General features: G+C 51.4%; 1 protein-coding gene across 5 annotated transcripts in view; it reads right to left on the bottom strand.

Annotated features, from left to right (window-relative positions):
• Positions 1-25,164, bottom strand: part of LOC122546516 (hormone-sensitive lipase-like) — a 69,676-nt gene that overhangs the window by 32,739 nt on the left and 11,773 nt on the right. For 3 of the 5 annotated variants that reach the window (XM_087981001.1, XM_087981003.1, XM_087981004.1), the window contains exons 2-3: positions 13,798-14,333; positions 752-842 (exon numbers count right to left, since the gene is read on the bottom strand). In XM_087981001.1, coding sequence (XP_087837127.1) covers positions 752-842; positions 13,798-14,333 — 627 coding nt within the window. The remainder of the gene's footprint in view (positions 1-751; positions 843-13,797; positions 14,334-25,164) is intronic. The other 2 variants (XM_087981002.1, XM_087981005.1) reach the window with 1 other exon arrangement.

Raw genomic sequence — 25,164 nt, 5'->3', positions numbered from 1 at the left:
GGGACAAAACGGGGTTAGATACAGAGTAAAGCTCCTTCTACACTGTCCCCCCATCAAACACTCCCAGGACAGGGACAGCACAGGGTTAGATACAGAGTAAAGCTCCCTCTACACTGTCCCACATCAAGCACTCCCAGGACAGGGACAGCACAGGGTTAGATACAGAGTAAAGCTCCTTCTACACTGTCCCCCATCAAACACTCCCAGGACAGGGACTGCACAGGGTTAGATACAGAGTAAAGCTGCCTCTACACTGACCCCATCAAACACTCCCAGGACAGGGACAGCACAGGGTTAGATACAGAGTAAAGCTCCTTCTACACTGTCCCCCATCAAACACTCCCAGGATAGGGACTGCACAGGGTTAGATACAGAGTAAAGCTCCCTCTACACTGTCCCCCATCAAACACTCCCAGGATAGGGACAGCATGGGGTTAGATACAGAGTAAAGTTGACAGGAGAGTTCCAGATCAGATCCGAGAGCTCTGAAACAGTCCACAGTTATTGAGTGCGTTAGGAAACTCAGGGCTGACTAATTGTGGTAGGTTTTGGGTGCTCAGCAACAATCTGAATATTTGACCCTCTTTCTTGAACAAGCACCAAAATCTCACTCATCTGAATGTCGACACAAAATGCAATAAAGGCAGAGGGCCCAGCAAACGGAGACACTTGTTTAGTGGACAGACACGCACGTACGCGCGGGTGAACAGAAAAGTGTGAACACGCTCGTGCGCTAGCCAGTACTCCTTACCCAAGCCAGTGTCATGTTTCCTGTAGTTCTCCCCAAACGATACCAGTCCGATGGAGATAGTTTGCAAGAAAGGTCGGATTGCGGGGGTGAACTGCAAGGAACAGAGAAAGGTCAGAATTAATGTTGGGAAATAGAAATGGAGTGAATTCGTTTCCCTTCCACTCAACAGTTGAGCTGTGAGCTAATTCTATACAGCTGCCTTTCCCCATTGGGATAGACCGGACCAAACCCCTCAAAATATATTAAGAAGGTAGCCTAACTCTAACCTCTTCCTGTTTTCAAGGCAAGTGCTAGGTGTTGCATTCTAGATGCAATCTGATTGGTCAAACCACCAGATTTGAAGCAAAACACACTTTATTCTTATCCTATAGCTAAAATACAAACAGAAGGAGAAATTGGAATAACAACTCTGTTGGCAAAAGCTTAACAGAATAATAGACTATTTACCAACTCAACAGCAACAGACCCCTGGCAAAGGCAAATTCAGGAAAATAGATTGCCTCACAGGAAGAGAACCCCAGCTCACATCCAGCTTCGAGATCCCAGCAACGGCTACTGAGAAACTAAAACCGAAAATAAAAACCCCGGTTCTGTGGGAGCCGGACACCACCCATTCAGGCTGCTTCTATTGTTCCAACTTTATTAAAAACCCAAGGCCTCATGAGTTACTGGTTTTCAATAGACAGTTCGTCACCTAAAACTTCTCCTCAAAAACAAAACCCAGGACAAAATACACCACTTAAAGCCATGGTATCATCACACCCATGCCCTTCAACATCTTCGGATGACACCAATCCAATCTTGGATTTAAAATTAACCACTGATTCAGCATTAATTGCAGCTTTCAAAACAAAAATCCAAGATCCCATTACCCTTTGCATACAGAATTGACAGCTCTAATTCTAACCTTTGGACCGTGACACCCCTGTCTATGGGATACAGTTACTCTTTAACTGCCTGATTTCCTTTACAGGTGGGACATTTCCAAACAAGACCCACCTTCTCAGGAATACAAGTCTCACATATGGAATCCCCTTCCCGACATTTATCCCCAGGAGTTATTCGGGTAAATTGTTAGCTACACTCTCACCCCCTGACCCACGTGCTTCCAGGTTCGAGCCCATTCTACGTACTGAGTGCAGAAGTTAAGACTGACTGCTTTACTTCACAAGGCCCCATCACGCCTGGACTGGTCGACGTGAAAGATCCTATCGGGTGATTTGAGACGACGGGCGGGAAAGTTTGTGCAAACCAAAACAGAAATTGCTGGAGAAACTCAGCAGGTCTGGCAGCATCTGTGAAAAGAGGAAGCAGAGTTGACGTTTTGAGTCTGGTGACCCAGTTCACTCAACTCTGAAGAAGGGTTACGGTGGGTGCGTGTGATGTGCAGCACCAAGCCAACACAGGGCACACCCACTTCTTCCCACTCACTGCTGCAGCCAGAGAGCAGTGAGGAGGAAACGTACTGAGAGGCACAGGAAGAGGCAGCAGCTTTCCGCAATGCTATCTGAGCCCAGTAAGGAGGCACTCGCACCTCTGAACAGCTACAATACAAAATAAAGATTGACTTTACAGACTGTTCAGTCCCACCTGCTCTGTGCCGGTCTTTCTCCTCTGCGTAGCTCTCCTCCTTATCTCCATGTCACCTCCCCTCTTCATCATACCCCTGTCCCCAACATGTGTTGAGCCAGCTTCCCCTTAAAACGATGGATACTATATATCTCTACCAGTCTCTGAACCTCACATCCTCCCCACTTCCACTCCCCGCAATTCCCGACCGGACCAATCTCATAGAATTCGACAGTGGGGAAACAGGCCCTTCGGCCCAAGTCGACACTGACCCTTCGAAGACTAACCCACTCAGACCCATTCCTCCTACCATATTACTCTACATTTCCCCCAACTAATGCACGTCCCTCCACATCCCTGGACACTATGGGACAATTTAGCATGGCCAATCCTCCCTAACCTGCACATCCCTGGACACTATGGGACAATTTAGCATGGCCGATCCACCCCAACCTGTACATCCCTGAACACTATGGGACAATCTAGCATGGCCGATCCACCCTAACCTGTACATCCCTGGACACTATGGGACAATTTAGCATGGCCGATCCACCCCAACCTGTACATCCCTGAACACTATGGGACAATCTAGCATGGCCGATCCACCCTAACCTGTACATCCCTGGACACTATGGGACAATTTAGCATGGCCGATCCACCCCAACCTGTACATCCCTGAACACTATGGGACAATCTAGCATGGCCGATCCACCCTAACCTGTACATCCCTGGACACTATGGGACAATTTAGCATGGCCGATCCACCCTAACCTGCACATCCCTGGACACTATGGGACAATTTAGCATGAGGAGAAAGTGAGGTCTGCAGATGCTGGAGATCAGAGATGGAAATGTGTTGCTGGAAAAGCGCAGCAGGTCAGACAGCATCTAGGGAACAGGAGAATCGACGTTTCGGGCATTAGCCCGAAACGTCGATTCTCCTGTTCCCTAGATGCTGCCTGACCTGCTGCGCTTTTCCAGCAACACATTTCCATCGACAATTTAGCATGGCCGATCCACCCTAACCTGTACATCCCTGAACACTATGGGACAATCTAGCATGGCCGATCCACCCTATCCTGTACATCCCTGGACACTATGGGACAATTTAGCACGGCCAATCCACCCTAACCTGTACATCCCTGGACACTATGGGACAATTTAGCATGGCCAATCCACCCTAACCTACACATCCCTGAACACTATGGGGCAATTTAGCATGGCCAATCCACCCTAACCTGCACATCCCTGAACACTATGGGGCAATTTAGCATGGCCAATCCACCCTAACCTGCACATCCCTGAACACTATGGGGCAATTTAGCATGGCCAATCCACCCTAATCTGCACATCTTTGGATTGTGGCAGGAAACCCACGCAGACACGGGGGGAATGTGCAAATTCCACTCAGACAGTCACCTCGAGGCTGGATTCGAACCCAGGTCCCTACTGCTAACCACTGAGCCCCCGTGCCACCCTCATCTCATCTTACAGACAGAGTTAATGATTTTGATTGGTGTACAGTAAATACCGGGAAGCACCTGGGGGATAGCTATGGTTGGGCTCGGTGTGCACTGCTGGGTTTGTGAAGAGAGTGGAGGATGTGAGCTGGGATTCACTCACACTGCAAACAGCCTGTACCAAGCACAAGCAGCCACTGATCATGAGCTGCCGGTGCCTGCCCCGAAAGGACCACTTGACAAAGGGCTTCTCTGACAGTGAGGCCAGCTGTTTACAGCATTAACACTGATCTGTGGGCAGGGCGAATAATACAAAAAATCACAGAAGGAAAACACAAGAAACGTGCGTCTCGTTTTGGGACTGAAACCAAACGTGGGAGTTGTTGAGAACGTTGGGAAGGGGTAGGCTTGTGTTGGGGTGTGTGTGCATTTTCAAAGGTAGAGAGTATATTCACAAGGAATGGGCAGGAAGGAGGACTGTTTGTGTGTGTGGGTTTGTGTGAGTGTGTGTCCGTGTGTTCATGTGTGTGCATGTCCGTGCGTGTGTCTCTGTGTGGTTGCGCGTGTGTCTGTGAGAGATAGAGAGAGTGTGTGTGTATGTGTCTGTATGAGTGTATGTGTCTGTGTGTGTGTGTGTGTGTGTATATATGTGTGTGTGTGTGTGGGGCGTGCATGTTATGAGGATTGCGCATGTATGTACGTGTCTGTAGCATATGCGAATGAGAGCTGTGAGCGTGTGTTGCATGTACATACTTGCCTGTGGTGTGTGAGAACATGAGGCTGTGGTGTGTGTGGATGAGGATTAAGCCGTGTGTGCATTTATGTGTTGTATGTGAATGAGGACTCTGTGAGCACGTGTGTAAGTAAGCATCTGCCTTGCGTGTTAATATGAGGAACCTGCGTGAGGTGATGAAGTTGTGACACCAAATGACATCCTGTTGGTTACCACTGATCGGAAACTGAACCGAACCAGCCAGTTAAACACCCCCTTTGTCACAGACGCTCAGTTGGAACAGCCATCTACAAGATGCACTGCCGAACTTCACCAACACTTCCATCTAGAAGGATGAAGACAGCACCTACATGGGAACACCGTCCCCTGCAAATTTCCCTCCAAGCCACTCACCATCCCGACTTGGAAGTATATCCCCGTTCTTTCAGTGTCGCTGGAACTCTATCGCTAGTGGTACTGTGGGTCTACCCACAGCACATCGACCCTGGAGCAGTTCAAGAAGCAAACTCACAACCACCTTCAAGGGCAGTGACGGATGGATGATAAACGCTGCCCTGGCGAACAATTCCTAGATTCCAGGAATTAACTTCAAAAGCGTGAATGAGGAATGTATTCTTGTGGTGTGCCTGTATGTGTAGAAGCCATTCCATGAGGAGGAGAGACTGTGCATTTGTTTGTATATACGAGGAGTGTAACTGAGAGAGGAGTGCACGGGAGCAGGGATGAGTAAGTACAAGTGGTGGTACGAGAGCATGTGTATGTCTGTTCGGTGTATGTCTGCGAGGAGTGCATCAATGAAGGCGAACAGTAAGTGCTTATGCGCACGAGTGTGAATGAGATTGTAGCAGCCTCCTGGATGCTAACACACAAATAGATTGCTAACTTGGCCAAACAGCAAGGAATGCTGGGTACACTGGCCAAGCAACATTACAAAACTCACATACCAGACACACTGTAAACATGGAAGCCAGGTGTTAATGACTTCAGCATAATGTAAAAGGCAACAGTTATCCTGGACAGATATATTCCCAACAATTTATCCACTAAACAAAGAAGGGACTGACAGAAAGGCACTAGATCCTGCTACATAAAAAATCAAGCAGTACCACGCCAGCCAAGTGACTGACAATATTGAAACTATTGACTGTGTCTCCCTTACCGGGCAGAACTATAGAGAGTTCCAGAAAAAGAGAGAAAGCAGCTTCGCAGAGAAAGTGGGGCGGAGAGAGGAACACTACAGCTTCGCAGAGAGTCAGAGAGAGAGAGAGAAAGAGAGACAGACAGAAAGAGAGAGAGAGAGAAAGAGAGACAGACAGAGAGAGAGAGAGAGAGAGGGGAGGAAAGCAGCTTCGCAGAGAAGGGGGGGAGAGGAAGACAGCAGCTTCGCAGAGGGAGAGACGGAGAGACAGAGAGAGAGAGAGAAAGAGAGACAGAGAGAGAGAGAGAGAGACGGGGGGGGGGGGGAAGCAGCTTTGCAGAGACAGAGGGAGAGGGAGAGAGAGACTGTATAAATTTATAAAGAGACTTGGGAAGTATTTCAAGTGTTAAGGGGCCAAATAGAGAGTATGTTTAGTACTAAAGGTTCTCGTAACCTTTTCCTAATAAAGTTGGGACTGTTCTGCACTGGCACATGCTTGTGTTCACATTGATTTGACTGCTTCGGTATTGTGGTGACACCTGGGCATGTTCATTCATAACATCCTGCTCAGAGTTGTCTAACTCGTTTAACGGGGAACAAGACAACACGAGAGAGTGTGTACATGAGGGAGCGCAGACGAGAGGTGTGTTTGTGAGTGAGGGAGGGAGGGAGGGGGGAACAGTGAGCACAGTGAGAGAAGGCAGCAGCCTGGGCTGCACGGAGCTCCTGCCCGTGTGTTGGGGGGACGTTTGTGTACCTGCGCGTTTCTCTCTGCCCACAGGGTCAGGTCGGGTACTCATTCCCTCGCTGCGGCTGTACTGCCTGCCCAGGCTCACTTAAACTCTCTCACTTTCTCAGCCAGGATCTGAAGGGACGCAGCAGTGATGAGAGAGAGGCAGTGTCTGGACTGAAGGCCTTGTAAGGAGCAGGATGACAGCAACCACATGACATTCGCTGAGCTCTTAACCCCCTTACGTTCTCTAAGCCTTTAATACTACATCCATAAGCATCCACTCCCTCCACCATCGACGGTCAGTAGCAGCGGTGTGTATTATCTACAAGATGTACTGCAGAAATTCACCAAAGATCCTCAGACAGCACCTTCCAAACCCACGGCCACTTCCATCCAGAAGGACGAGGGCAGCAGATACATGGGAACACCACCATCTTCAAAGTTTCCCTCCACTCAACATCCTGACTTGGAAATATATCGCCGTTCCAACACTGTTGCTGAGTCAGAATCCTGGAATCCTCTCCCTCAGGGCATTGTGGGTCAACCCACAGCAGGTGGACTGCAGCGGTTCAAGATGGCAGCTCAGCCCCACCGTCTCCAGGGGCAACTAGGACTGGGGTAATAAATGATGGGTCCAGCCAGAGACCCCACAGCCCACAAATGAATAATTTAAAAAAATACGGCCCTCTCTCTCTTTCCTGTCTCATGCACAGAGGAGCCAGGACACTGCCTAACAGCGACTGGGGTGGGGCAGCCTGACGTGTGGATGTGCTAATAAGGAAGGAGATGGGGGGATGGAAATCTCCTCTTGTAGCTGAGTCACAGCTTTGTAGGTAAATGTGCGCAGGGCTTCTGTGTAGACTGAAATGGGGGGGGGGGGGGGAATGCAACTCTCTGGTTGCATCCCTCTGTCACGCACCCTGTCAATTACCCTCAGGATCCAACATGTTTCACTAAGATCACCTCTCACGTTTCTAAACACCAATGCACGCAGACCCAGCTCGTCCAACCTTGCCCCATAAGATAACACCCCTCGGCCAAGAGATCCCAGAAATTCCCTGATTTCTCTGGATTTTCCCTGATCACCCCTCAACCTCCTATGCTTCAGTGAAAAAAGTCCCATCCCATCCGGCAACAGCCTGGTTAAATCTTTTCTGAACCGACTCCGGCTTAATCATATCCTTCCTATAACAGGGCAACCAGAACTGGACAGGCTGAGGGGTGACCTTATAGAGGTCTATAAAACTGTGAGGGGCATAGACGCTATTCTTTCAGTGTCGCTGGAACTCTATCACTAATGGTACTGTGGGTCTACCTACAGCGCATTGACCCTGCAGCAGTTCAAGAAGACACTAAATAGACACTGTCTTTTCCCTAGGGTGGGGGGGGAGAGTCCAGAACTAGAGGCATCGGAGAGGGGAAAGAGTTAAAAGGGTCCTGAGGGGCAACTTTTTCATGCAGAGGGTGGTGTGCGTATGGAATGAGCTGCCAGAGGAGGTGGTGGAGGCTGGTACAATTACAGCATTTAAAAGGCATTTGGATGGGTATATGAATAGGAAGGGTTTGGAGTGGTATGGGCCAAGTGCTGGCAAATGGGACTAGATTAAGTTAGGATATCTGTTTGGCATGGACGAGTTGACCGAAGGGTCTGTTTCCGTGCTGTACATCTCTATGGCTCTAATTGCTTCTAATGCAATTATATCTTTTCTTAAATGACGAGTCCAAGCCTGTACAAGGACTCCAGACAGGGTCTTAGCCATGCCAAATCGAACTCCTTCTACATAGCACTCCTCTCACAATAAACAATTCATTGGGCCTTTCTAATCACTTGCTGCATCTGCACATGAACTTTTTGTCAACCATGTACCAGGATGCCCAGATCCTGCTATTTCTCAGGGTTCTGCAATCCTACTCCATTTCAAGACTATGCTGCTTTATTGACTTCTTGCTACACGGTGGACAAGTTCATTCTTTGCCTACACCGTACCATTTGCCAAATTTCAAACCATTCACTCATTTTTACGTCTTCCTTTGCAGACCCCTCTTCACAATTGCCTTTCCAACTCATCTGCACACCATCTGCAAATTTAGCCAGCAACTCACATGAAGGACACTGGAGAAACTCAGCAGGTTTGGCAGCAGCTGGGGACCGAGGGAAAAACAGCTCCAAACAAGGGTCGCACCAGACTCTGTTTTCTCTCTACACAGACACTGCCAGACCTGCTGAGTTTCTCGAGTGCTCTGGGTCTGCTTCAGATTTCCAGCATCTGCAATATTTTGCCTCTGATTTAGCGAGTGCACCTTCAGTCTACTTATCAAGTCGTTTATATAAATTGCAAATAGTTGAGGATCCAACACTGCTCGCATCTTGCCAAAAATGAGCCATCTGTGTTCCTTTGTTTCCTGTTAGCTAATTAATGCTCTATTCACACTAATATGTAACTCCCATCACACCATAAACTATTATTTTGTGTATAAAGTGTGATCTAGCACCTTGACTTCTGTAAATCCAAGTACCATAGGGATTCTATGATACTCCACATTTAGAGATTCCCTTTGATCCAGGTTATCTGTCCTACATCTATCACCCCTCCATATGTGACTCCAGACCCATGGCAATATGGTTGACTCTTAACTGCCCTCTGGGCGACTAGGGATGGGCAATAAATTCTGGCCTGATCAGAGACGCCCACATTCTGTGATTGAACAAGATGAAAGCTAACTGTCTTGTGGTTTCCTGCTTCCTGTCATGTACGCTGCTTTCCAGTCTGATGGGACCTCTGCAGAATCCAGGGGATTGTGGAAAGTTAAAACCAGTGCATCCATCATCTCACTCTTTTCAGAACCCAGGGTGAGGTCTGAGAGGGGGCCTGCCAGTCTCCAGTTCTCATAATTTTCTCAATACCCTGCCCTGATAAAAAGTCACTTGCTCCTTTCACCTCTTGACTTACTTACAATTCTTTGCCAGGATGTTATTCTGCAGTGAAGACAGATGTAAAATATCAGTTTAATTCATCGGCCGTCTCCTCATTTTCCATTGTCAGTTTCCCCTCCAACTTACATGCAGTATAAGTTACTCCAGCCCTTTTTAAATACCTGCAGAAACTCTTCTTATGTTTTTTTCATGTTTCTAGTGAGCTAACCCCTTCCTCTAATTTCTCCCTCGTTATGTTCTTTTAGCAGTTGCATTATCAAAACATTCCGGCCAATCTTCGGACACGCCACAAATTTTCACGGAAAGATAAATCTTTTTACCCCTAAACTCCTTGGATGAGGACGAATGGGTTAGGGAAGCAGGTTCTAAACCATGTGGAATCCTGATCTTTACGATCTGGAGTACAAAAGCCAGAACGTTAAGCCAAATTCTTGATGAAACGGTGGTTCAGCCCCAGTCCGCTGCCAGGCACCATACTCTTGGGAGGATCCAGGCTACAGCCAGGAGTGAGGGATGACGGTGACGGCAGTGGGGTATACTGGAGAAACTGGGATTGTTCTCTGCAGAGCAGTGAAGCTGAACAGGAGGTTCTGATATAGGTGCTGGACTTTCGAGGAGACTATGGCCACAGCCAACAAAGGGGAACTATTGCCAATGGCAACAGGGTCGATGAGCATACAGGGCAGATCGAAGGAAGTGACGAAGAACCTTCTGACATGACTAATAGCTTGGATTAGGTTTGGATAGGGGCTGTGGCCCCGCAGCACACCTGAAAAGAAAATTTGATTGAAAACACGAAGGACATAATATGATGGAATGAGAGCGGTGGGTGGATTGTCCTGCAAAAGACATACTATACTCGATGGGCTGAACGGTCCTCTTTGCTGTTGTACTATCCTGTAGTTCTAGGACTCGAGGGTGGCTGAGGCCACAGTCATAGACCACTTACTGCAGAGTGCCTGACCCCGGGCTGACAGTGACACTCCAGCCACGTCAATGGGAAGGCGCCTCCTGGAGGCAGAGGGCTGTATATGACCAGCCCAAGGCAAAGCGGCTGGCCATTGAATCGTAGAATCCCTATTAGGTGGAAACAGGCCCTTCGGCCCAACAAGTCTACACCAACCCTCCGAAGAATAACCCACCCATTCCCCTACCCTATTACTCTACATTTACCCTTGGCCAAAGCACACATCCCTGAACACTATGGGACAATTTAGCATGGCCAATCCACCCTAACCTGCACATCCCTGGGCACTATGGGACAATTTAGCATGGCCAATCCACCCTAACCTACACATCCCTGGGCACTATGGGACAATTTAGCATGGCCAATCCACCCTAACCTACACATCCTGGGGCACTATGGGACAATTTAGCATGGCCAATCCACCCTAACCTGCACATCCCTGGACACTATGGGACAATTTAGCATGGCCAATCCACCCTAACCTGCACATCCCGGGACACTATGGGACAATTTAGCATGGCCAATCCTCCCTAACCTGCACATCCCAGGACACTATGGGACAATTTAGCATGGCCAATCCACCCTAACCTGCACATCCCTGGGTACTATGGGACAATTTAGCACGGCCAATCCACCCTAACCTGCACATCCCTGGGCACTATGGGACAATTTAGCATTGCCAATCCACCCTAACCTGCACATCCCTGGACACTATGGGACAATTTAGCATGGCCAATCCACCCTAACCTGCACATCCCGGGACACTATGGGACAATTTAGCATGGCCAATCCACCCTAACCTGCACATCCCTGGGTACTATGGGACAATTTAGCACGGCCAATCCACCCTAACCTGCACATCCCTGGGCACTATGGGACAATTTAGCATTGCCAATCCACCCTAACCTGCACATCCCTGGACACTATGGGACAATTTAGCATGGCCAATCCTCCCTAACCTGCACATCCCGGGACACTATGGGACAATTTAGCATGGCCAATCCTCCCTAACCTGCACATCCCGGGACACTATGGGACAATTTAGCATTGCCAATCCACCCTAACCTGCACATCCCGGGACACTGTGGGACAATTTAGCATGGCCAATCCACCCTAACCTGCACATCCCTGGGTACTATGGGACAATTTAGCATGGCCAATCCACCCTAACCTACACATCCCTGGGCACTATGGGACAATTTAGCATGGCCAATCCACCCTAACCTGCACATCCTGGGACACTATGGGACAATTTAGCATGGCCAATCCACCCTAACCTGCACATCCTGGGACACTATGGGACAATTTAGCACGGCCAATCCTCCCTAACCTGCACATCCCGGGACACTATGGGACAATTTAGCATGGCCAATCCACCCTAACCTACACATCCCGGGACACTATGGGACAATTTAGCATGGCCAATCCACCCTAACCTACACATCCCGGGACACTATGGGACAATTTAGCATGGCCAATCCACCCTAACCTGCACATCCTGGGACACTTATGGGACAATTTCCCATGGCCAACCATGGTATCCAGCCCCTAGATCCCGAGAATGCAGCCTCTTGTCAATTTTCCCCTAGGCAATGAAATTCCAAACCGTTGAGGACTGGCAGAACACTCAGCCCACTGTTCTGGTGCAAGCTGGTCGGAGGACTTGTTAGGTTTGCTCCCACACTCAGCTGGTGCTGCACACAAGTTTAACTCCAAACCTCCTTGGCTCACATACTCTGCGATGCTATTAATGAAGCCGAGGGTAAGGTTTACAGAGGTTATTTGGAAACAGAAATGGAGGCGTAGTTGAGTTTCCTGCTCAGCCCTGAATAAAGACAGAGGAGGGAGTCTCACAAGGGCAGCTGTCTCTTTACCTGACTCAATATGGCTCCGGGTCAGAGGTTAGGTCCTTATTCCAAGCAATTTGGGGTCAGAGGTACCACTAACCCTGGGATGGGAGAAGGGGAAGTTCCCACAGATTACAGACCATGGCCTCACATTACCCCCCACCCCCCTCTATCTCTGTAATTTCCCATAGCCCCTGCGAGGAACCAATTTAAACTGTCCCAAGGCAATTCACGGGAGGGATAGTGGAACATAAATTGGACCTCGGGCCAAGTGAACAGCGGCCTTCGCCTTGGGATGTGACTCTGCTCCGAGAGGGACATTCTAAGGATTGACTTAACAGGGAAAAGAGGAATGGGAAGGTTGAGAGAGGCAGCTGCAGAGCTCAGGACCCCAGGCATCTGATGGCACGCCCAACAATCGTCCAATGAAGGAAATCCAGGTCAATTTTTGTCCAACGAGTGCTCCAGTGAATAGCCTTAAGAGACACAGATCTGAGGGTTATAGGATCTGGCAGAGGTTACAGACAGAGGGAGGGATATTGGGGTTGGAGGAAGCTACAGAGATAGGGAGGCATACAGGGCTGGAGGGGGTTAGAGTTAGGGAGGGGTGTAGGGGTTGGAGGGGGTTAGAGGGTTAGGGAGGGGTGTAGGGGTTGGAGGGGGTTTCAGAGATAGGGAGGGGGTGTAGGGGTTGGAGGGGGTTTCAGAGATAGGGAGGGGGTGTAGGGGTTGGAGGGGGTTAGAGTTAGGGAGGGGTGTAGGGGTTGGAGGGGGTTAGAGTTAGGGAGGGGTGTAGGGGTTGGAGGGGGTTTCAGAGATAGGGAGGGGGTGTAGGGGCTGGAGGGGGTTACAGAGATAGGGAGGGGGTGTAGGGGTTGGAGGGGGTTTCAGAGATAGGGAGGGGGTGTAGGGGTTGGAGGGGGTTTCAGAGATAGGGAGGGGGTGTAGGGGCTAGAGGGGGTTACAGAGATAGGGAGGGGTGTAGGGGCTGGAGGGGGTTACAGAGATAGGGAGGGGGTGTAGGGGTTGGAGGGGGTTTCAGAGATAGGGAGGGGGTGTAGTGGTTGGAGGGGTTTTCAGAGATAGGGAGGGGGTGTAGGGGTTGGAGGGGGTTTCAGAGATAGGGAGGGGGTGTAGGGGGGAGGGGGTTTCAGAGATAGGGAGGGGGTGTAGGGGTTGGAGGGGGTTTCAGAGATAGGGAGGGATGTAGGGACTGGAGGGGTTTATAGAGATAGGGAGGGATGTAGGGACTGGAGGGGGTTACAGAGATAGGGAGGGGGTGTAGGGGCTGGAGGGGGTTACAGAGATAGGGAGGGGGTGTAGCGGCTGGAGGGAGTTACAGAGATAGGGAGGGGTGTAGGGACTGGAGGGGGTTACAGAGATAGGGAGGGGGTGTAGGGGCTGGAGGGGGTTACAGAGATAGGGAGGGGGTGTAGGGGCTGGAGGGGGTTACAGAGATAGGGAGGGGGTGTAGGGGCTGGAGGGGGTTACAGAGATAGGGAGGGGTATAGGGGCTGGAGGGGGTTGCAGAGATAGGGAGGGGGTGTCGGGGCTGGAGGGGGTTACAGAGATAGGGAGGGGTGTAGGGGCTGGAGGGGGTTACAGAGATAGGGAGGGGAAGAGGCCATGGAGGTGTGTTAATGACGAGGTTGGACTGCACTGACCTGGAAACCCAGGCAGCGCCCATAGAAGCAGCCCTTGTGCATGGAATTGGACTCATGCAGGAAGTCCTCTGAGAGTCCCTTCTCCTCACCAAAGAACAGGTCACCGTGCTTGTTGGCGGTCAGCAGCCTCTGGGCAAAGTAGACAAGGGCACGGAGCTGGCAGAGGGCAGAGCAGTAGGCCTCGATCTCCATGCAGTTGTGGTTGGTCCTGAAGAAGATGCTGCGCCGGTTGGCGGAGATGTAGCGTGACTTGTGGATGATGTGCAGGATGCAGGAGCGCACCACTTTAATGAGGCTGCGGTAGCCGTTGGCCGGAGTCCGCTCGTCAAAGTCAAAGATGGGGAAGATCCCGGTGAAGCTCTGCACCAGCGGCTGGAGGTGGCGGCCGTGCTCCTGGATCTGAGAGAAGGCAGTGACAAAGCGGCGGGCTGTCTCCGTGGGGTTGAGCCTGAAGAAGCGGATGTTGTCCTCGGTGACGGAGTGCAGCAGGAGGAACATGGTCCTTACATCCATGGATGGAGTGGTCACCGTGGCTGCTAGACAGAGGAAAAGGAGGGCACGGTGATTACAAATCCACTGACCCACTCAACAGTCAGTCACACAGGGACAGCAGGAGGCCATTCGGCCCACACCTGTCAGTCACACAGGGACAGCAGGAGGCCATTCGGCCCCCACCTGTCAGTCACACAGGGACAGCAGGAGGCCATTCGGCCCACACCTGTCAGTCCGACAGGGACAGCAGGAGGCCATTCGGCCCCCACCTGTCAGTCACACATGGACAGCAGGAGGCCAATCGGCCCACACCTGTCATTCACACAGGGACAGCAGGAGGCCATTCGGCCCACACCTGTCAGTCACACAGGGACAGCAGGAGGCCATTCGGCCCCCACCTGTCAGTCACACAGGGACAGCAGGAGGCCATTCGGCCCCCACCTGTCATTCACACAGGTACAGCAGGAGGCCATTCGGCCCACACCTGTCAGTCACACAGGGACAGCAGGAGGCCATTCGGCCCACACCTGTCAGTCACACAGGGACAGCAGGAGGCCATTTGGCCTTCACAAGTCAGTCACACAGGGACAGCAGGAGGCCATTCGGCCCCCACCTGTCAGTCACACAGGGACAGCAGGAGGCCATTCGGCCCCCACCTGTCAGTCACACAGGGACAGCAGGAGGCCATTCGGCCCCCACCTGTCAGTCACACAGGGACAGCAGGAGGCCATTCAGCCCACACCTGTCAGTCACACAGGGACAGCAGGAGGCCATTCTGCCCTCTTGGGCCTGTCTCACAGGGCCAGGAGGAGGCCATTCAGCCCATAGAGATGGTCACAGAGGGGCAGGAGGAATCATTCAGCTCCTCAAGCCTGTGAAATAGGAGGGGGAGGAATCTCATTCTACCCCTGAACAGGAACAGGAGGGGGCCTGCTGTCCAGTTTCTTGGAACTAGATGTTCGAGACTATTCTGCCATTCGGTCAGGCCCTGGCCATTTTGTAAATTAAACCCTCTTCCCCATCCTAGCTGAATTGACCTTTTAGCGCTAATGGTGATCTACTGTACCAGCCTCAGCAGACCTTTGGAAAGGGGCAGAATTATGACAATAGGAGCAGTCCTGTGCAAAACAACATCGCCACCAACATTCATCCCACATCATCCCGTTTCAACAAATGAGGAATGCTACAGTGCCTCAAGTAGGACTCTAAGACATTGAAAAAAGAGTTTTCAACTGAATGAGTATGGGTGAAGTGCACTTCTGGTTGTAACTCAGATCGTATATTGCTTCACAGTCACTGGAATGGGATCCTGGAACACCTTGCTAACAGCACCGCTGGAGAAACTTGCCCTTTCACAAACTTGCAGGTCTGGCCTCACTGCTGCCTTGATATCATACAAGCTGAACATTACTCATGCCCTTCAAGGGGTATGAACTGCACCCAATCCATTAAGCATATATTGACCAGCAATCCAGGGACAAAGCCATGGGGTGAGACTTGATCGCGCTTTGAACTGGGTCAGAGGCTCGCATCCCACTCCACAGAAAAGACAGCAAGATCTTCACCGACACTCGCACCCAGCAGCAGAATGCAAAACACAGCATGGGGTCAGGGCTAAGGAAGATTCACATTGTGGGAGAGGTCAGGGATAGGGGAGAGGAGTACTGAGGTAGTGCCACACAGTGGGATGTGTCAGGGTTAAGGGAATGACGTACTGAGGTAGTGCCACACAGTGGGATGTGTCAGGGTTAAGGGAATGGCGTACTGAGATAGTGCCACACAGTGGGATCTGTCAGGGTTAAGGGAATGGCGTACTGAGGTAGTGCCACACAGAGGGATGTGTCAGGGTTAAGGGAATGGCGTACTGAGGTAGTGCCACACAGTGGGATGTGTCAGGGTTAAGGGAATGGCGTACTGAGATAGTGCCACACAGTGGGATCTGTCAGGGTTAAGGGAATGGCGTACTGAGGTAGTGCCACACAGAGGGATGTGTCAGGGTTAAGGGAATGGCGTACTGAGGTAGTGCCACACAGTGGGATGTGTCAGGGTTAAGGGAATGACGTACTGAGGTAGTGCCACACAGTGGGATGTGTCAGGGTTAAGGGAATGACGTACTGAGGTAGTGCCACACAGTGGGATGTGTCAGGGTTAAGGGAATGACGTACTGAGGTAGTGCCACACAGTGGGATGTGTCAGGGTTAAGGGAATGACGTACTGAGGTAGTGCCACACAGTGGGATGTGTCAGGGTTAAGGGAATGGCGTACTGAGATAGTGCCACACAGTGGGATGTGTCAGGGTTAAGGGAATGACGTACTGAGATAGTGCCACACAGTGGGATCTGTCAGGGTTAAGGGAATGGCGTACTGAGATAGTGCCACACAGTGGGATGTGTCAGGGTTAAGGGAATGGCGTACTGAGATAGTGCCACACAGTGGGATGTGTCAGGGTTAAGGGAATGACGTACTGAGATAGTGCCACACAGTGGGATCTGTCAGGGATAGGGGAATGACGTACTGAGGTAGTGCCACACAGTGGGATGTGTCAGGGTTAGGGGAATCAGGTTCTGAGCGAGTGCAGTCCTGAAAGAGTGCTACTCAATGGGAGGGGTCAGGAGTGAGGGAAGGCCCTGATGAGGGAGTGCTGCACTTTTGTAGGTGTTGTCTGTCAGATGAGACACTAAGACAAGGCCTCTCTGTATTCCCAAGTGGGTGTTAAAAATGTCATGGTGTTACTGGCAGAACAGCAGGGGAGTTTTCCCTGGAGTCCTGAGGTCAATATTTATCTCCCAACCAAAATCACGAAAACAGACTCTCTTCTCCTGATCACCTGATGCTTGTGGGAGCTTGCTGTGCACCAAGTGTTTGCCACATTCCCTGCATTACTACGGAAACGGTACTTTAGAAAGCGCTCAATTGGCTAGAGAGTGTAGCCTCAGACTCAAAGGCAAAGAGCAAGCTCTTTGAAGTATACTACTCCAGACAAAACTTCTTTGCTGCCTCCTTCCAAGTCTTGCTCCCCCTGTTTATTAAAGACTCGTTAACATTGTAATTGCAGTGCATTTACTAATTAAGGTTCTGGCTGAATAATTATCGTGATTTATGGCTATCCCAAGGCAGCTGCAGAACCAATAATGAGGGAACTTGGGACCAACTAAACCTATTTACTGTGAATTAAACGGCGTCTCGAAACACAGACTGGGATCAGAAACATCGAAAACAAGGAACAGCAGTCGGCCGTTGGGCCCTTCAAGCCTGCTGCTCCACCATTTAATATGACCATGCTGATCATCCAACTCTGCACCCTGCACCCACATTCACCCCATCTCCTTCGATACCTTTCCACCTAAGAACTACAGAGGATCCTCGATTATCTGAAGGATACGGCTGGGGAGTATTTTGTTCGGTTAATCAAAGTCTGGATAATCGAATACCGGATAACATAGTTTAGCCAGGCATCGGGACCTTGCAATCTTGCCGGATAATCCGATACTCGGATAATCGAGGTTCCTCTGTATATTGAACTCCTTCTTCAAATTATTCTACATTTTGGCATTAACACAGTCCTCATTTTTGAACACAGTCCTCATTGATCCAGTCTCGCTTCCTACGTCAGTCCTGCCATCCCAGGAAACAGCGTCGAGAGTGTGGTGCTGGAAAAGCACAGTATCCGAGAAGCAGCAGAATCGATGTTTTCGGGCAGACGCCCTTCACCAGGGAGGGGTCAGGGTCGAGGGAGGGCCATGACAAGGGAGTGCTGCCTGACCTGCTGTGCTTTTCCAGCACCGCACTCTCGACTCTGATCGCCAGCATCTGCAGTCCTCACTTTCTCCTAATCCATCCCAGGAAACAGTCTGGTAAACTTTCCCTGTACTTCCTCCACAGCCAGAACATCTTCCTCAGATAAGGAGGCCAAAACTGTGCGCACAAAACCCCAGGCGTGGCCTCACCACTGGCCCCGTCCAATTGCAGCAAGATGTCTCTGTCCTTGGATCCTCTCGCTATGAAGGACAACATACCCTTTTGCCTCGCTGCACCTTTCCCAATATATTGCCAATATATTGCTTTGGCTCCCAGAGTGGATAAGCTCACATTTATCCACATCTGCCATGCATTTGCCCACTCACTCAGCGTGTCCAAATCACACTGCAGCACCTCTGCATCCTCCTCACAGTTCATCCTCCTACCCAACGTTTTGTGTCATGACTCCTCAGATACTGAAGCAGTCCATGTCCAAATGCAGCGAGAGCTGGCCAATATCTTGGATCGGGCTGACAAGTGGCAAGTAACATTCACCTCACAAAAGGGCCAGGCAGTGACAGCATGGTGGCTCAGTGGTTAGCACTGCTGCCTCATAGCGCCAGGGACCTGGGTTCGATTCCAGTCTCGGGTGACTGTCTGTGTGGAGTTTGCACATTCTCCCCGTGTCTGCTTGGGTTACCTCTGGTTTCCTCCCACAATCGAAAGATGTGCAGGTTAGGGTATATTGGCCATGCTAGATTGTCCCATAGTGTGCAGGTTAGGGTGGATTGGCCATGCTAAATTGTCCCATAGTGCCCAGGGATGTGCAGGTTAGGGTGGATTGGCCATGCTAAATTGTCCCATAGTGCCCAGGGATGTGCAGGTTAGGGTGGATTGGCCATGCTAAATTGTCCCATAGTGCCCAGGAATGTGCAGGTTAGGGTGGATTGACCATGCTAAATTGTCCCATAGTGCTCAGGGATGTGCAGGTTAGGGTAGATTGGCCATGCTAAATTGTCCCATAGTGCTCAGGGATGAGCAGGTTAGGATGGATTGGCCATGCTAAATTGTCCCATAGTGCTCAGGGATGTGCAGGTTAGGGTAGATTGGCCATGCTAAATTGTCCCATAGTGCCCAGGGATGTGCAGGTTAGGGTGGATTGGCCATGCTAAATTGTCCCATAGTGTCCAGGGATGTGCAGGTTAGGGTGGATTGGACACTTAAATTGTCCCATAGTGCCCAGGGATGTGCAGGTTAGGGTGGATTGGCCATGCTAAATTGTCCCATAGTGCCCAGGGATGTGCAGGTTAGGGTGGATTGGCCATGCTAAATTGTCCCATAGTGCCCAGGAATGTGCAGGTTAGGGTGGATTGGACATGCTAAATTGTCCCATAGTGCCAGGGATGTGCAGGTTAGGGTGGACTGGCCGTGCTAAATTGTCCCATAGTGCCCAGGGATGTGCAGGTTAGGGTGGATTGGCCGTGCTAAATTGTCCCATAGTGCCCAGGGATGTGCAGGTTAGGGTGGATTGGCGTGCTAAATTGTTCCATAGTGTCCAGGGATGTGCAGGTTAGGGTGGATTGGCCATGCTAAATTGTCCCATAGTGCTCAGGGATGTGTAGGTTTGGGTGGATTGGCCATGCTAAATTGTCCCATAGTCTCCAGGGATGTGCAGGTTAGGGTGGATTGGACATGCTAAATTGTCCCATAGTGTCCAGTGATGTGCAGGTTAGGGTGGATTGGCCATGCTAAATTGTCCCATAGTGTCCAGTGATGTGCAGGTTAGGGTGGATTGGCCATGTTAAATTGCCCCATAGTGCCCAGGGATGTGCAGGTTAGGGTGGATTGGCCGTGCTAAATTGTCCCATAGTGCCCAGTGGTGTCCAGGTTAGGGTGGATTGGCCATGCTAAATTGTCCCATAGTGTCCAGGGGTGTGCAGGTTAGGGTGGATTGGCCATGCTAAATTGTTCCATAGTGTCCAGGGATGTGCAGGTTTGGGTGGATTGGCCATGCTAAATTGTCCCATAGTGTCCAGTGATGTGCAGGTTAGGGTGGATTGGCCATGCTAAATTGCCCCATAGTGCCCAGGGATGTGCAGGTTAGGGTGGATTGGCCGTGCTAAATTGTCCCATAGTGCCCAGGGGTGTCCAGGTTAGGGTGGATTGGCCATGCCAAATTGTCCCATAGTGTCCAGTGATGTGCAGGTTAGGGTGGATTGGCCGTGCTAAATTGTCCCATAGTGCCCAGAGATGTGCAGGTTAGGGTGGATTGGCTGTGCTAAATTGTCCCATAGTGCCAAGGGATGTGCAGGTTAGGGTGGATTGGCCGTGCTAAATTGTCCCATAGTGCCCAGGGATGTGCAGGTTAGGGTGGATTGGCCATGCTAAATTGTCCCATAGTGCCCAGGGATGTGCAGGTTAGGGTGGATTGGCCATGCTAAATTGTCCCATAGTGCCCAGGGATGTGCAGGTTAGGGTGGATTGGCCATGCTAAATTGTTCAGGGATTAGATGCATTAGTCAGGGGTAAATGTAGTGTAATAGGGGAGGGTAATGGGTCTGGGTGGGTACTCTGTGGAGGGTTAGTGTGGCCTCATTCCACACTCTAGGAATTCTATGATTTTGTTTCCAACAAGAGAATATCTAACCAATGCCGTTTGACATTCACTGGCATTACCATCACTGAACCCCCCAGTGTCAACATTGACCAGAGACTGACTTGGATGGAGCCAAATACACACAGCGGCTACAACACTGGGTGGGAGGCTGAGATATCAACGGAGTGAAACTAAACTTCTGACTAAACTGTATCCATGGCAAAGCAGCACATTTGATTGGCACCACACTCACCACCACCAACATAGACTCCTTCCACCGATACTGGGTAGAGGCAGTGCAGACCATCGACAATGATGCACTGCAGCAAGCCCACCAAGGTTCTTTCAGCAGCATCTTTCAAATCTACCGCCTGGAACAACAAGGGAAGCAGGTAGATAGGAACACCACCAAACCACACACCATCCTGACTTGGAACGACATCACCTTTCCTTTCACAGTCCTGGGGTCAAAACTGTTCAACTCCTTCCACCAAACCACCGTGGGTCGACTATAGCACGTAGGGAGCAGGGTCCACCTACAGCACGTAGGGAGCGGGGTCCACCTACAGCACGTAGGGAGCGGGGTCCACCTACAGCACGTAGGGAGCGGGGTCCACCTACAGCACGTAGGGAGCGGGGTCCACCTACAGCACGTAGGGAGCGGGGTCCACCTACAGCACGTAGGGAGTGGGGTCCACCTACAGCACGTAGAGAGCGGGGTCCACCTATAGCACGTAGGGAGCGGGGTCCACCTACAGCACGTAGGGAGCAGCGTCCACCTACAGCACGTAGGGAGCGGGGTCCACCTACAGCACGTAGGGAGCGGGGTCCACCTACAGCACGTAGGGAGTGGGGTCCACCTACAGCACGTAGAGAGCGGGGTCCACCTATAGCACGTAGGGAGCGGGGTCCACCTACAGCACGTAGGGAGCGGGGTCCACCTACAGCACGTAGGGAGTGGGGTCCACCTACAGCACGTAGAGAGCGGAGTCCACCTATAGCACGTAGGGAGCGGGGTCCACCTACAGCACGTAGGGAGCAGCGTCCACCTACAGCACGTAGGGAGCGGGGTCCACCTACAGCACGTAGGGAGCAGCGTCCACCTACAGCACGTAGGGAGCGGGGTCCACCTACAGCACGTAGGGAGCGGGGTCCACCTACAGCACGTAGGGAGCGGGGTCCACCTACAGCACGTAGGGAGCGGGGTCCACCTACAGCACGTAGGGAGCGGGGTCCACCTACAGCACGTAGGGAGCGGGGTCCACCTATAGCACGTAGGGAGCGGGGTCCACCTACAGCACGTAGGGAGCGGGGTCCACCTACAGCACGTAGGGAGCAGGGTCCACCTACAGCACGTAGGGAGCGGGGTCCACCTACAGCACGTAGGGAGCGGGGTCCACCTACAGCACGTAGGGAGCGGGGTCCACCTACAGCACGTAGGGAGCGGGGTCCATCTACAGCACGTAGGGAGCGGGGTCCACCTACAGCACGTAGGGAGCGGGGTCCACCTACAGCACGTAGGGAGCGGGGTCCACCTACAGCACGTAGGGAGCAGCGTCCACCTACAGCACGTAGGGAGCGGGGTCCACCTACAGCACGTAGGGAGCGGGGTCCACCTACAGCACGTAGGGAGCGGGGTCCACCTACAGCACGTAGGGAGCGGGGTCCACCTACAGCACGTAGGGAGCGGGGTCCACCTACAGCACGTAGGGAGCGGGGTCCACCTACAGCACGTAGGGAGCGGGGTCCACCTACAGCACGTAGGGAGCGGGGTCCACCTACAGCACGTAGGGAGCGGGGTCCACCTACAGCACGTAGGGAGCGGGGTCCACCTACAGCACGTAGGGAGCGGGGTCCACCTACAGCACGTAGGGAGCGGGGTCCACCTACAGCACGTAGGGAGCGGGGTCCACCTACAGCACGTAGGGAGCGGGGTCCACCTACAGCACGTAGGGAGCGGGGTCCACCTACAGCACGTAGGGAGCGGGGTCCATCTACAGCACGTAGGGAGTGGTGGTGCAAGGACAGCTCACTGCCATCTTCTCAAGGGGCATCTTGGGATGGACATTGTGCCCGTAACCCAGGAACGACTGAAAACAAAAATAATTAAATTCAGGAGATATCAGGACTGGTGGGCAAAAGCCTGGTTGATCGATATTAAGAGCATCTCAAAGGAGGAGAGTGAGGCAGAGATTTAGGAAGGGAATTCCTGAATCTCGGAAGAAGTTCCAGGGATGGATGGATAGGTGTTGGTGTGTGTGTGTTTGTGTGCGTGTGCCTGGTGAGGCTAACAGAGTGGGACTTATAAACAAGGGCTAAATTCACATGTTCCCGGACAGGGAGTGCAGACCAAACGTGCGGAGGACTTAACGTGAGTGAAGTTGCGGCCAATAGAGCTTTGCTTGGGCTGAGGCAGGACACCAAACAGGAGCTGAGCCCTGAGAGGGATGGAATTGTCCAGGTCAGTGATAGCTGAGACGCACTGAAAACCTTCAGCAGGAGGTGCAACTTTATGCTGTACACCGCATGAATGGCTCCTTTGTAGTCAGTGGTAAGGTAGTGGTGCGGGTGGACTGGACTGTGAAAGTGGAGGAGCAGAGGGTCCATCATTTGGCTGCCATTGTCACGCAGTTGCTCATGAAGGGAGGCTCCTGAGACACTGATGAGTAGCAAGCCAGTAAACAAGGAACAAGAGCTGTGACTGTACTCGTGACTAATTCATGTTCTGACTCAGCTCCGTGGGTGGACGAAGAGGGAGTGACAGCGGCAGTGAAAGCAATGTGATAGCTGGTGTCACATCTCCCCACGCGGATTCCTTTCTGCCCTACTGTCGGCTGTGAAGCAAACGCCAATGGATTGCCTCAGCCTTTGCTGCCTGATCACACGCCTGCCAAGCACCTTTGGACCGGTCTCCACGTAGAAGGGGTGTTAAAGTGATGTAATTTTGTTGTCCTCGATATCCATCATTGACCTGCAAACTCAACATAAACAAACAGGAGGAGGAGGTCACACAGCCCCTTGCCTACCCCTGGAGCTTTCTGTGCTTTTCAATAATCAGCACAAAAGGTCAAATGGTCCACTTCGGTTCTTATTCCACACGCATATACAGTGTCAAAGCAGTAAACACAGTCGTCAGCTCTCAGCGATGCCCCGTACAAGATTTCTTCGCTCGTGAACACCTTTACAATAAAGGCTAACACACTGTTTGACTTTTCAGTCGCTCGCTTTAGCTGCAACTCTTCTGTACTCCCAAGTCTCTCTGAACAGTGACATTCTGAAGTCGGCGTGCTACCACAGTGAATCACCTCACACTTTTATATACACCGTTTGGCACTTCCTAGCACCCAATGCGCCCCCCTCATGCCCTTTTCAGATTCCTCGTGTCCTCATAGAACACCAAGCACAGCTACGTCAGAATCCCACTAATTGACTACAGTTCAGCCTTCAACACTATCTTCCCTCGAGACTGATTACTAAACTTAGTGATCTCGGACTAAGCCCCTCTCTCTGCAATTGGATCCACAGTTTCCTGACCCACAGGCCACAATCAGTGAAGATTGGGGACAATATTTCACCCTCACTAACACTCAAAACTGAGCCCCCCCAGGGGGGTGTGTACTCAGCCCCCTACTGTGCTCACTGTATACCCATGACTGTGTCACCAAATACCAGACTGATGCCATTTACAAAGTCACTGTTGACACCACCATAGTCGGTCGAATCTCAGATGGCGATAAAACAGACTACATATGGGAGGTGGAAGACCTGGAAAATGGTGCACTGAGAACAACCTAGCTCTCAATGTCGGCAAAACCAAGGAACTCATTATTGACTTTCGGCGGGATGTTACTCCTGCCCCCCCCCCCTACACATTAACAGCACAGAGGTGGAACGAGTGGAGAGGGTCAAGCTCCTGGGAGTGGTCACCCACAACAAGCTTTCTTGGGCTCTTCATGTGGGCACACTGGTTACAAAGGCCCAACAACGTCTCTTCTTCCTCAGGCAGCTGAGGAAATTTGATTAGATTACTTACAGGCCCTTCGGCCCCAACAGGTCCACACCGACCCGCCGAAGCGTAACCCACCCAGACCCATTCTCCTACATTTACCCCTTCACCGAACACTACGGGCAATTTAGCATGGCCAGTTCACCTAACCTGCACATTTTTGGACTGTGGGAGGAAACCGGAGCACCCGGAGGAAACCCACGCAGACACGGGGAGAGTGTGCAAACTCCACACAGAGAGTTGCCTGAGGCATGACGGTGAATACCCTTGTCAACTTTTATAGGTGCCCCACTGAGAGCATCCTGTCTGGATGTATCACTACCTGGTATGGCAACTGTACCATTCAAGATCGGAGACGGTTACAGAGTGTGGTGAACTCGGCCCGGACGATCACAAAGGCCAACCTCCCATCTATAGGATCCATCTACCAGGCCCACTGTCAGGGAAAGGCCGCCGGCATTCTCAAAGCTCCATCCCACCCTGGTAATGTTTTTCTACAACCTCTACCATCGGGGAGAAGGTACAGAAACCTGAA

This window comes from Chiloscyllium plagiosum, unplaced genomic scaffold (genome assembly GCF_037043375.1).
Source record: "Chiloscyllium plagiosum isolate Xiang-an unplaced genomic scaffold, Cpla_swu_hap1 HiC_scaffold_38, whole genome shotgun sequence".
Classification (NCBI taxonomy): domain Eukaryota; kingdom Metazoa; phylum Chordata; class Chondrichthyes; order Orectolobiformes; family Hemiscylliidae; genus Chiloscyllium; species Chiloscyllium plagiosum.
Note: the sequence above shows the minus strand (reverse complement) of the source record. Positions and strands in the feature narration are given on the sequence as shown.